Source organism: Salvelinus sp. IW2-2015, linkage group LG15 (genome assembly GCF_002910315.2).
Source record: "Salvelinus sp. IW2-2015 linkage group LG15, ASM291031v2, whole genome shotgun sequence".
Classification (NCBI taxonomy): Eukaryota; Metazoa; Chordata; class Actinopteri; order Salmoniformes; family Salmonidae; genus Salvelinus; species Salvelinus sp. IW2-2015.
The window spans coordinates 17,245,216-17,258,589 of NC_036855.1; the positions used below are offsets into that span (position 1 = coordinate 17,245,216).

At 46.7% G+C, this 13,374-nt stretch overlaps 1 protein-coding gene across 1 annotated transcript; it reads left to right on the forward strand.

Moving 5' to 3' along the window:
* On the forward strand, positions 1-13,285 carry tmco3 (transmembrane and coiled-coil domains 3). The gene is given in 12 exon segments (XM_070446982.1): positions 1-589; positions 924-1,024; positions 1,556-1,833; positions 4,286-4,450; positions 6,027-6,206; positions 6,676-6,891; positions 9,261-9,333; positions 9,336-9,388; positions 9,513-9,605; positions 10,715-10,901; positions 11,187-11,306; positions 13,090-13,285. Coding segments are annotated over 9 exon segments (1,296 nt in total). The 5' UTR covers positions 1-589; positions 924-1,024; positions 1,556-1,578; the 3' UTR covers positions 11,261-11,306; positions 13,090-13,285.
* Positions 13,286-13,374: the final 89 nt, after the last annotated feature.

Here is a 13,374-nt window from a genome sequence, read left to right on the forward strand (position 1 = left end):
AATCCTTGTGATTTGTTTCGGAAGTGAAGTGAAAAATAACTACAATGTAACATTTTATTACGGTATCGCAAACTTAATTCACCACAAACAACTTGATTAAAATGTTGTTGACATGTTACGAGAAATTCGACTTCAAATTCTCATTTTGTGGAGCTTACTGTCAATGTTCAAGAAGTTTGAAAAGTTCGGAGCCGTACTAACCTAACGTTAGTTAGTTAGCATTAGCCATCAAGCTAACCTAGTAGGCGCGAGCAGGTTTGACAGCTTTCAGAATCCATATCTAACCTTGCTAAAACATCGGGCACGCAAATGTCATTTATAAAGAGCAATAGCGCAATATTGAACAATACATTTGACTCAAATGCATACCTGACAGACGTAGCTAGGCCGTTTGTTGCGGTCAATCGTAGGGGTCTTGGAAATGCATTAAGTTTGTCGCCCTGTGTGTAGTTGAATGCCTGCTCTAAGGCTCAACGTTGGCTAGAGCTATGTGGCGATTGGGGAGGGGTGGCATTACAAGAGCACGATTGTTTTCCCTCTTCTACTGTGGAGTTTAGGACTGAGAGAGGACGACGTAGCACACTAGCTAGTAGGTAGCTCGCTAACATTTTACCTATTTTATTTACCACGAATTTAAGCATAAAATATATYGCATACCTGCTGAATATGTAATTCAACATTTAAAACCATGATCAGAACACTGTCAGCTGTAATTCCAACCTTTTTTTCCTCCAGTGAATGAATGGTCTCTGTACTTCATATGAATATGTAATGATACTYCACAGCTAATGCAAAATACTTGTTAGCTATTTTTGTGTTGTTACAGATGGTTTTCATCATTTAGTGATCTTGGAAATAATTGTATTCTATAAGCCTGTGTGTGTCTACACCTTCATGAACAGTGGTCTCATTGATCAACACAGGTCAGTAGGAGTAGCTGAATCAACCCTGAACTGCACATGAGGAGGGACATAGGAGGGGTCTGGAATATTAACATAACTATCCCTGACCCATGTACACAAAGGTACTTTGCTGCTAGTATAAATTATAAACAGTTTTTTTTTTTCAAACCACAGGTAAACCATTTCTGCAGTRTTTGGCCTCCATTTTATTGTTGACTCAGTGTGGTGTGACCTGCTTCTTCCCGGAGATAGCTCTGGCTGTCAGTTGTGTGTGGTGAGGCAGGTAAGTCAGGTGAGATGTGTTCTAGAAGGATATAGGTCACTGGATACAGGTGTGCCTCATCAGGTAGTTGTTCCTGAACAGTTGTTTGAGCAGGTATGAGCCCCGCCCCATCCTCTCTATGGAACTAACCTCTCTGCTGATTCCGCTGGCTGAGAAACATTCATACAGCCTGTGTGTTTTGGGTTTGTTATCATAGCCTTTCTCTTCTCCTGTCTGCCACCAGCCTCTCTCAGTCCATAGTCTTTGTTCTCTCCATTCCTGCTCATAGTCTTTCTTCTCTCTCTCTCCCCTCTCCCTCTCTCACTTTCTCCCTCCTCTCCCCTCTTACGTTCTCCCTCCTCTCCCCCTCCCTCTCTCTCTTTCTCTGAAGGGGCAGCAGCAGTAGCAGGTTGGATGCGGGTTGTGTGTGTAGTGCTGTGCCTTGGCCTTGTAGGGGCGCTGCAGCGGGAGCAGGTAGCTCAGCATGCCATCAAGCTGCATCGGGGCAGGAGTGCTGTGGCCAAGCACGCTTGGAGCTGGGTGTCTGATAACTGCCGGCGCCTGGGCAGCCTCATCCGACAGAAGAACACGGCCATTAAGAAGCTAGCTGTGGCTGCAGCCGCTGTGGGGCGAGACCGCTCCCTCTCAGACCCAGAGAGACTCTTCCAGGTGGGCGCCAGAGTAAAATGGACCGTTTGGCTCCATACCCTGACCCTAATCCTAACGGACCCTAACTCTTAGTCAATCTAACTATTTTATTTTTGGCTCATATGGTTATTACCTTGTTATTAGAGAGACTCTAATAAACTTGTTATTACCTTGTTATTAGAAGACTTATTAACTTGTTATTACCTTGTTATTAGAGAGACTAATAACTTGTTATTACCTCGTATTATAGAGACTCAAATACCTTGTTATTACCTTGTTATTAGAGAGACTAATAACTTGTTATTACCTCGTTTATTAGAGAACTCAAATACTTGTTATTACCTGTTATTAGAGATGTAATATCTTGTATTACCTTGTTATTAGAGAGACTCTATTAACTTGTTATTACCTTGTTATTAGAGAGACTAATACTTGTTATTACCTCGTTATTATAGAGACTCAAATACTTGTTATTACTGTGTTATTAGAGACTATAACGTTATTACCTTTTATTAGAGAGCTCTATCAACTTGTTGATTACTGTTATTAGAGAGACTGTATCAACTTGTTATTACTATTAGAGAGACTTAATAACTTGTTTTTACTGTGTTATTAAGAGACTAATAACGTTATTACCTCTTATTAGAGAGACTCTTCCAGGTGAGGTGACAGGACTCACCTGAGCTGAGTACCGGCACTCAAATGTTCTACTGCTGGAGCTCCTGCACCTCTATAGCAGTGGCTTCCAACCTTTTTCGGTTACTGTTACCGAGTACCCTGAAGTATCCCCTTGTGCATTTTACCAGTAGGCCTATTACTTATGGGTCTCCTCAAGTACCTCTGTAGATAGCCAAGTACCCCTGTGGATAGCATGTACCCCGAGTGGCTAGCCAAGTCGCCGAGTGGCTAGGCCAAGTACTCCCTTTGCAGATTAGGCCAAGTACCCCGTGGATAGGCCAAGCTCCCCTGTTAGGCAATCCCCTTGGACCACTGCTCAATAGAATATTAGCTCCAAAGTAGTTGTGGAGCTCCTGCACCTAAATATAACACGTAACAACAACCCAACATGACTACCACACTTCTTCACTCCAAGTCCAGCCCTGCCCTGCCCTGCCCCCAACTCTACACTGAACCTTTCTCTGGAGTAGTATGTTGATCAACATACTGAACCTTTCTCTGGAGTAGTATGTTAATCAACATACCTGAACCTTTCTCTGGAGTAGTATGTTTAATCAATACCTGAACCTTTCTCTGGAGTAGTATGTTAATCAACATACCTGAACCTTTCTGGAGTAGTATGTTAATCAACATACCTGAACCTTTCTCTGGAGTAGTATGTTAATCAACATACCTGAACCTTCTCTGGAGTAGTATGTTAATCAACATACCTGAACCTTCTCTGGAGTAGTATGTTGATCAACATACCTGAACCTTCATATGACCAAGCCAGGGCACTGTTTAGTCAAAACTGACATTCTGAAATGACTCTTAGTATTCAGATGTGTGTAAATACAGAGTAAACTACTTTAGAGTATTGGAGTGCAGCCCTGGTCTCACCCATCTCACCTCTTCTATCCCATGCCTGCCAAGTGCACAGTCTGGTTGTGTTCGTGGTTGTGTTTCGTGGTTGTCCGTTGTGTCCGGTGTCTTGTGTTGTGTTTCGTGGTTGTGTCCCTGTTGTGTCCTGTTGTGGTTCTGGTTGTGTTCGTGGTTGTGTTCGTGGTTGGTCCGTGGTTGTGTCCCTGGTTGTGTCCCTGGTTGTGTTCCTTTGTGTTCGTGTGTGTCGTTTGTTCCCTGGTTGTGTTCTGGTGTCGTGGTTTGTGTTCGTGGTTTGTGTTCCTGGTTGTGTTCCTGGTTGTGTTCCAGTTGTGTTCCCAAACAGCACCTGTTCCCTGTGTAGTACACTACTTCTGACCAGAGTTGTATGTCCCCGTTTCCAGTGCACGCCACAGGAGGCTGCTGAGGGGAGGACGGTCTCACATAATGGCCGGGACGGCACAAATGGAATGGAATCAACACCTGGAAACCATGAAACCATGTGTTTGATGTATTTGATACCATTCCACTGACTCCGCTCCAGACATTACCACAAGCCTATCCTCCCAATTAAGGTGCCCACAACCTCCTGTGGTGTACACTCTGAAGGGTCCTAGTCTGTGTCCTCTCTCTTTCTCTCTCCCTCGCTCCAAGGGTCCTAGTCTAGTGTCCTCTCTCTTCTCTCTCCCTCGTCCAAGGGTCCTAGTCTAGTGTCCTCTCTCTTCTCTCTCCCCGCTCCAAGGTCCTAGTCTAGTGTCCTTTCTCTCTCCCCCGTCCAAGGGTCCTAGTCTAGTGTCCTCCTCTTCTCTCTCCCTCGTCCAATGTCTAGTCTGTGTCCTCTCTCGTTCCTCTCCTCGTCCAGGGTCCTAGTCTAGTGTCCTGTCTCTTCTCTCTCCCGCCAGGTCCTAGTCTAGTGTCCTCTCTCTCTCCCGGTCAGGTTCACACTCTGGAGGTGTTCCAGAAGGAGCTGAATGAGAGCGAACGCTCAGTCTCCAGGCGGTGGTGGCCTGCAGAGGGCGCTGCAGGGAACTACAGGGACGTGGTCAACATGAAGGAGAGCAGCCGTCAGAGACTGGAGGCCTCAGAGAACGCAGCCATTAAGGTGAGGCAGGAGGAGCAGAGCAGCAATTAAGGTGAGGGCAGGAGCAGAGCAGCCATTAAGGTGAGGCAGGAGGAGCAGAGCAGCATTAAGGTGAGGGCAGGAGGAGAGAGCAGCCATTAAGGTGAGGCAGGAGGAGCAGACAGCCATTAAGGTGAGGGGCAGAGGGCAGAGCGCATTAAGTGAGGCAGGGAGCAGAGCACCATATAGTTAGGAGAGCAGGAGACAACAGCATTAAGGTGAGGCAGGAGGAGCAGAGCAGCATTAAGGTGAGGCAGGAAGGAGAGTGAGGAGAGGAGAAACTTGGGTTTGTAGGAAGATAGTGAATGTGATTAGTCGGTCCCGTGTAAAGCCGGCAGAAGTTTCTGGAACTCTTATCTGATTGGATGAGCCAGAGCAGGGGCAAGTGGGGACAGCATTACTCTGCAAAATACACTGCTATCTGTGGAGGCCAGATCTGTGCGTGTGTGTTGTGTGTGTGTGTGCGGTTGTTGTGTGTGTGGTGTGTGTGTGTGTGTGTGGTGGTGTGTGTGTGTGTTGTGTGTGTGTGTGTGTGTGTGTGTGTGTGGTGTGTGTGTGAAATTACATGCATTTTAAAACATTTTTGCAGTGGGAAAATAACATTAGAACTTTCAAAAAAATGATACTTTAAGATTTTTTTTTAATGTTTATGTTTGGCTCACATAATATAATTTGATAGTATGCATTAACGTGTCTATAATAGGATAAACATGGCAAAACTAATGTAGACATTAATACATGCATTTCTATGGCTCCACAATATTTTGTACACCGGTGGGGAGTGTCAAGATGGGGGCGATGGCTTCAACACCCTTTTTTAATATTTTTTAACATTTATCCCTTTTCTCCCCAATTTCGTCGGTATCCAATCGCTAGTAATTACTATCTTGTCTCATCGCTACAACTCCCAACGGGCTCGGAAGAGACGAAGGTCGAAGCCATGCGTCTCCGAAACACAACCCAACCAAGCCGCACTGCTTCTTAACACAGCGCGCCTCCAACCCGAAGCCCCGCACCAATGTGTCGGAGGAAACACCGTGCACCTGCCCCTTGGTTAGCGCGCACTGCGCCCGCGCCCACAGGAGTCGCTGGAGCACGATGAGACAAGGATATCCTACCGGCCAAACCTCCCTAACCCGGACGACGCTAGGCCAATTGTGCGTCCCCCACGGACCTCCCGGTGCGGCGGCTGCGACAGACCTGGGCGCGAACCCAGAAACTCTGGTGGCGCAGCCCTAGACCACTGCGCCACCCGGGAGACAGCACCCTGTTATTCATCTAGTGTCTGTATACAATTATTGTCTGACAGCCTTTTACTGCCCATCTATGTCTGACCTTCGTCTGTGCCTTTCTCGTCTCTCTCTCTGTCTCTCTCTCTGTCTCTCTCTCTCTCTCTCTCTCTCTCTCTCTCCTGTCTCTCTCTCTTCTCTCTCTGCTCCTCTCTCTCTCTCTCTCTCTCTCTCTCTCTCTCTCTCTCTCTCTCTCTCTCTCTCTCTCTCTCTCTCTCTCTCTCTCTCCTGTGTCTGTGTGTCTCTCTGTCTCTCTGTGTGTGTGTCAGGAGGAACAGGAGTATGTAGAGCTGGTAGCAGCAGAGAAGCACCAGGTGGAGGCTGTGAAGAGTGCCCTGGCCCAGAACAAGACCCTGTCCATGCTAGATGAGATCCTCGAGGACGTCAGGAGAGCTGCTGACCGCCTGGAGGAGGAGATAGAGGACCACGCCTTCGACAACAATAAACAGGTTCATCAACAACAAACACAGGTCATATAGAGGACAACAATAAACAGGTTCATCAACAACAACAAACACATAGGTCATATAGAGAACAACAATAAACAGGTTCATCAACAACAACAAACACATAGGTCATATAGAGGACAACAATAAACAGGTTCATCAACAACAACAAACACACAGGTCATATAGAGGACAACAATAAACAGGTTCATCAACAACAAACACAAACACAACATAGGTCATATAGTGGACCACGTATTTGACGACAAATGGGTCAGAATAGGGGTGCTGATCTTGGATCTTTCTCCCTTTTTAGAGCATAATGCATCAGACTGTTTGGACAGGGAGGACCTGATCCCAGATCAGCAGTCTGAGAGGCTATATAGAGACAGGCCCTGATGTGCTGCGTTGGGGCTGTTATGTATTGTATTAAAGGCTGTACCAGTAGAGTTATTATCAGGATTGTGATCAGATGAATGGAGTGCACGTGGCCAACGTGGAGGCAGTGCTGAGAGTGGAGGAGGAGGAGGAGGACGGAGGGAAAAGAAGAAGGAACGCGTCGAGGAGAGGAGGAGAGGTGGAGGACGACGTGGGACTGAGCATGCTCATCGACTCCCAGAACAACCAGTATGTTCTGACCAAGCCCAGAGACTCCACCATGCCCCGCTCCGATCAACACTTCATCAAGGTCAGTACCAACTTTAACCTCTGAACGCTAATGATCCTATACATATAAAGACTGTCCTAAGAGGACAGCTGTAATCGGACCATATGAAGACTGTCCTAAGAGGCCAGCTGTAATCTGACCATATGTAATCTGACTATATGAAGACTGTCCTAAGAGCCAGCTGTAATCTGACCATATGAAGACTGTCCTAAGAGTCCAGCTGTAATCTGACCATATGAAGACTGTCCTAAGAGGCCAGCTGTAATCTGACCATATGAAAGACTGTCCTAAGAGGCCAGCTGTAATCTGACCATATGAAGACTGTCCTAAGAGGCCAGCTGTAATCTGACCATATGAAGACTGTCCTAAGAGTTCAGTTGTAATCTGACCATATGAAGACTGTCCTATGAGTTCAGCTGTAATCTGACCATATGAAGACTGTCCTAAGAGTCCAGCTGTAATCTGACCATATGAAGACTGTCCTAAGAGTCCAGCTGTAATCTGACCATATGAAGACTGTCCTAAGAGTCCAGCTGTAATCTGACCATATGAAGACTGTCCTATGAGTTCAGTTGTAATCTGACCATATGAAGACTGTCCTAAGAGTCCAGCTGTAATCTGACCATATGAAGACTGTCCTAAGAGGCCAGCTGTAATCGACCATATGAAGACTGTCCTAAGAGGCCAGCTGTAATCTGACCATATGAAGACTGTCCTAAGAGGCCAGCTGTAATCTGACCATATGAAGACTGTCCTAAGAGTCCAGCTGTAATCTGACTATATGAAGACTGTCCTAAGAGTCCAGCTGTAATCTGACCATATGAAGACTGTCCTATGAGTTCAGTTGTAATCTGACCATATTGAAGACTGTCCTAAGAGTCCAGCTGTAATCTGACCATATGAAGACTGTCCTAAGAGGCCAGCTGTAATCGGACCATATGAAGACTGTCTCAAGAGGCCAGCTGTAATCTGACCATATGAAGACTGTCCTAAGAGGCCAGCTGTAATCTGACCATATGAAGACTGTCCTAAGAGGCCACTGTAATCTGACTATATGAAGACTGTCCTAAGAGTCCAGCTGTAATCTGACCATATGAAGACTGTCCTAAGAGTCCAGCTGTAATCTGACCATATGAAGACTGTCCTAAAAGGCCAGCTGTAATCTGACCATATGAAGACTGTCCTAAGAGGCCAGCTGTAATCTGACTATATGAAGACTGTCCTAAGAGTCCAACTGTAATCTGACCATATGAAGACTGTCCTATGAGGCCAGCTGTAATCTGACCATATGAAGACTGTCCTAAGAGTCCAGCTGTAATCTGACCATATGAAGACTGTCCTAAGAGGCCAGCTGTAATCTGACCATATGAAGACTGTCCTAAGAGTCCAGCTGTAATCTGACCATATAAAGACTGTCCTAAGAGTCCAGCTGTAATCTGACCATATAAAAGACTGTCCTAAGAGTCCACTGTAATCTGACCATATGAAGACTGTCCTAAGAGTCCAGCTGTAATCTGACCATATGAAGACTGTCCTAAGAGTCCAGCTGTAATCTGACCATATGAAGACTGTCCTAAGAGTCCAGCTGTAATCTGACCATATGAAGACTGTCCTAAGAGTCCAGCTGTAATCTGACTATATGAAGACTGTCCTATGAGTCCAGCTGTAATCTGACCATATGAAGACTGTCCTAAGAGGGCAGCTGTAATCTGACCATATGAAGACTGTCCAAAGAGTCCAGCTGTAATCTTGACCATATGAAGACTGTCCTAAGAGGCCAGCTGTAATCTGACCATATGAAGACTGTCCTATGAGTCCATCTGTAATCTGACCATATGAGGACTGTCCTAGAGGCCAGCTTGTAATCTGACCATATGAAGACTGTCCTAAGAGTCCAGCTGTAATCTGACTATATGAGACTGTCCTAAGAGTCCAGCTGTAATCTGACCATATGAAGACTGTCCTAAGAGTCAGCTGTAATCTGACCATATGAAGACTGTCCTATGAGTCCAGCTGTAATCTGACCATATGAAGACTGTCCTAAGAGGCCAGCTGTAATCTGACCATATGAATACTGTCCTATGAGTCCAGCTGTAATCTGACCAATATGAAGACTGTCCTAAGAGGCCGACTTGAATCTGACCATATGAAGACTGTCCTAAGAGTCCAGCTGTAATCTGACCATATGAAGACTGTCCTAAGAGTCCAGCTGTAATCTGACCATATGAAGACTGTCCTAAGAGTCCAGCTGTAATCTGACCATATGAAGACTGTCCTAAGAGTCCAGCTGTAATCTGACCAAATGGGTCTTCAAATGAAACTACAATTTTGCACAATTCTATCTGTGTCCCTGTTGTTCCCTGTCCTGTTGTCTGTGATTGGCTGGTCAGGACTTGGTCTCCGTAGTGATGCTGTCTCTGCCATGTGGTTGGCTGTGCACTATGATGGGCCTGCCCCCCATGTTTGTTACATCGTCTGTGGAGTCCTCCTGGGTCCCTCTGGACTCAACAGCATCAAGGTGAGACATGTGTCTGTCTGTCTGTCTGTCTGTCTGTCTGTCTGTCTGTCTGTCTGTCTGTCTGTCTGTCTGTCTGTCTGTCTGTCTGTCTGTCTGTCTGAGAGAGTAATGTATCTCTGTGCAGGCTATGGTGCAGGTTGAGACGTTGGAGGAGTTGGGAGTGTTCTTCACTCTCTTCCTGGTCGGTCTCGAGTTCTCCCCAGAGCGACTTCGGAAGGTAGGCTGCCTAGTGTTGCATTCAACCCCCCCCCCCCTAACCCTAACCCTAACCCCCCCCGCACACACACACACACATAGAGGTATTTTCCATAGATATTCAGATATTAGCCTACATTCTTGAAATAGCAAAAACTATTAAAGGCCCAGTGCAGACAAAAATGTGAATTCCCTGTGTTTTATATTTATTTCCACACTATGAGTGTGGAATAATACTGTCAAATTGATGATGATGCCCTTTTAGTGGAACAGCTGTTTAAAAACACGGCCTGTTTTGGTGGGATGGAGTTTTGACCTGCCGGGTGACATCACCAGACGGGAAATGACTTAACACTGGTGTGAAGTGTGTAACATTTTCACAGTGTGACTCAGAAACCCACATTCTTACATTCTTTCACCAACTCAGTCTCAGCAGACACCAACGTCTAACTCTCTCTCCCTTGTCTCTCCTCTTCATTTGGCTAGCTATCTGTTTATCACACATTTTCTCTCCTTATCAGTCTTCCTGCTTCTCTCGCTCTCTCTCTCCCTCCCTCTCTTCTCTGGAACGTGTCCTAATAAGATAATTATATTGTGTTCGTTTCAAGAGTTGAAGACCATTTTATATGTGTGGACGTGTTCAACTATTCTTGTCACAAGAATCGTAAACAAATTAACATTTGACCAACGGGGACATTTTGTTGGTCCCCATGAGTTGAAATGCTATTTCTAGGGGGTTTAGGGTTAAGGTTAGAATTAGTGTTAGGGTTAAGAGCTAGGGTTAGTTTTAGGGTTAAGGTTAGGAGCTAGGGTTAGGAGCTAGGGTTAGGAGCTAGGGTTAGGAGCTAGGGTTAGTTTTAGGGTTAGGAGCTAGGGTTAGTTTTAGGGTTAAGGTTAGGGTAAGGGTAAGAGTACGGGTTAGGTTTAGGTTTTTGGGTTAAGGTTAGGGTAAGAGTACGGGTTAGGGTTTGGGAAAATAGGATTTTGAATGGGACTGAATTGTGTGTCCCCACAAGGTGAGCTGTACAAGACTGTGTGTGCATGTGTGTGTATATTTAACATGTGTGTARTGTCCTATGCATGTGTGTGTATATTTAACATGTGTGTACTGTCCTATGCGTGTGTGTGCAGGTGTGGAAGACCTCTGTGCAGGGTTCATGCTACCTCAGTCTGTTGATGGTAGCTACAGGGCTGCTGTGGGGTCAGGTGCTGCATGTCCGTCCCACCCAGACGGTCTTCATCTCCTCCTGTCTCTCTCTATCCTCCACACCGCTGGTCTCACGCTTCCTGGCTGGGGGCACCCGCGCAGACAAGGACGGTACGGAGACTACGGACTGTGTGTGTGTGTGTGTGTGTGTGTGTGTGTGTGTGTGTGTGTGTGTGTGTGTGTGTGTGTGTGTGTGTGTGTGTTGTGTGAGAGACAGAGCGAGAGAGAGACTTTGACTTCCCAAATGCTCTTTATTTTAATGTTAAAGAACCACCTGTCTTAAAATGAGTAACTGGCTACAAACATATAGTGTGTGTGTGTGTGTGTGTGTGTTGTGTGTGGTGTGTGTGTTGTGTGTGTGTGCCGTGTGTGTGTGTGTGTGGTGTGTGTGTGTAGGTGGGCTGGAACTACAGCAAGTGTTCTCCTTGGATGTTGGTGATGCAGGATGTTCAGACTGGTTCTGTTCATAGCCGTCATGCCCACCCTCATACAGGTGTCATCTGGCCACCTGGACAGGTGAGCTAACACACACACACACACACACACACAACACACACACACACACACACACACACACACACAACACACACACACACCACACACCACACACCCAGTTGTATATGCACTACGATCTAGAACACACCCTGTGTACATATAGTAACTGCTGGGTATACACACCTGCAACAGTCTAACTCAACCTGTCCCACTCATGCTAGTGGGGTATGTAGTTCCAAAGATTGTGTTAGAAGTTCTAATATTTTATATAGTGTTGTGTTCTGTCTTCTGAGGGTTTCTGTTCTATGTTCTGAGGGTTCTGTTCTATGTTCTTGAGGTCTGTCCTGTGTTCTGAGGGTCCTGTTCTGTCTCCTGAGGGTTCTGTCTTCTGAGGGTCCTGTCCTGTGTTCTGTCTTCCGAGGGTCCTGTCTTTGTCTTCGAGGGTCCTGTTCTGTCTTAATGAGGGTTCTGTCCTGTGTTTCTGAGGGTGCCTGTTCCTGTCTTTCTTGAGGGTCCTGTCTCTGAGGGTTCTGTCCTGTGTTCTGTCTTCCGGGGTTCTGTCTTCCGAGGGGACCTGTCCTGTCATTCCGAGGGTCCTGTTCTGTTTCTGAGGGTCCTGTCTGTCCTCTAGGGTTCTGTCATGTGTTCTGTCTTCCGAGGTCCATGTCTTCCGAGGGTCCCTGTCCTGTCTTCCGAGGGTCCTGTCCTGTCTTCCGAGGGTCCTGTTCTGTCTTCTGAGGGTCCTGTTCTTCTTCTGAGGGTTCTGTCCTGTGTTTTGTCTTCTGAGGGTCTGTCCTGTTCTTCTTGAGGGTCCTGTCCTGTGTTTCTGTCTTCTGAGGGGTCTGTGTTTGTCTTCTGAGGGTCCTGTCCTGTCTTCTGAGGTCCGTCCTGTGTTCTGTCTTCCGATGGTCTGTCCTGTCTTCTGAGGTCCTGTCCCTGTGTTCTGTCTTCGATGGTCCTGTCCTGTTTCTGAGGGTCCTGTTCTGTCTTCTGAGGTTCTGTCCTGTGTTTTGTCTTCTGAGGGTCCTGCTCCTGTCTTCTGAGGGTCCTGTCCTGTGGTTGTTTGTCTTCTGAGGGTCCTGTGTTTTGTCTTCTGAGGGTCCTGTCCTGTCTTGAGGGCCTTGTCCTGTGTTTCTGTCTTTCCGAAGGGTCCTGTCCTGTCTTCTGAGGGTCCTGTCCTGTGTTCTGTCTTCCGAGCGTCCTGTTTGTTTTCTGAGGATCCTGTTCTGTCTTCTGAGGATCCTGTTCTGTCTTCTGAGGATCCTGTTCTGTCTCGTTCTGTCTTCTGAGGATGCCTGTTCTGTCTCTGAGGATCTGTTCTGTCTTCTGAGGATCCTGTTCTGTCTTCTGAGACCTGTTCTGTCTTCTGAGGATCCTGTTTTGTCTTCTTAGGATCCTGTTCTGTCTTCTAGGATCTGTTCTGTCTCTGAGGATCCTGTTCTGTCTTCTGAGGTCCTGTTCTGTCTTCTGAGGATCCTGTTCTGTCTTCTGAGGATCCTGTTCTGTTCTTCTGAGGATCTGTTCTGTCTTCTGAGGATCTGTTCTGTCTTCTGAGTCCTGTTCTGTCCTTCTGAGGTCTGTTCTGTCTTCTGAGGGTCGCTGTCCTGTGTTCTTGTCTCTATGAGGGTCCTGTCCTGTGGTTTCTGTCTTGATGAGGGTCCTGTCCTGTGTTTCTGTCTGCTGAGGGTCCTGTTCTGTCTTCTGAGGGTTCTGTCCTCCTAGCCCAGGGTCCTGTTCTCTCTGTTTAACCAGTGTTCTGTGTTGTGAGGCTGGTGTTCTGTGTTCTATCCTGTTGTTCTGTAAGTGTCTGTTGGGGGTCTGCGCGTCCTCCTGCTCCTGGTCCCATGTCCTGTTTTCTCTGGCTGTGGTGCTACTGCTGTGTGTTCTCCTTCAAGTCCTTCCTGATTGGCATACTACAGGAAGCTCCATGCTGAGTCTAAAGGCAACAAGGAAATCCTGGTTCTGGGGACCGTGCCTTCGTATTTCCTCATGCTCACCGTATGTAACCCCTCCTCCACTCTTCCCCTCTCGGTCTGTGAGAATTATGACTCCCCTCCTCCTGTCCTCACTCCTCTCCTCTGTGAGATGT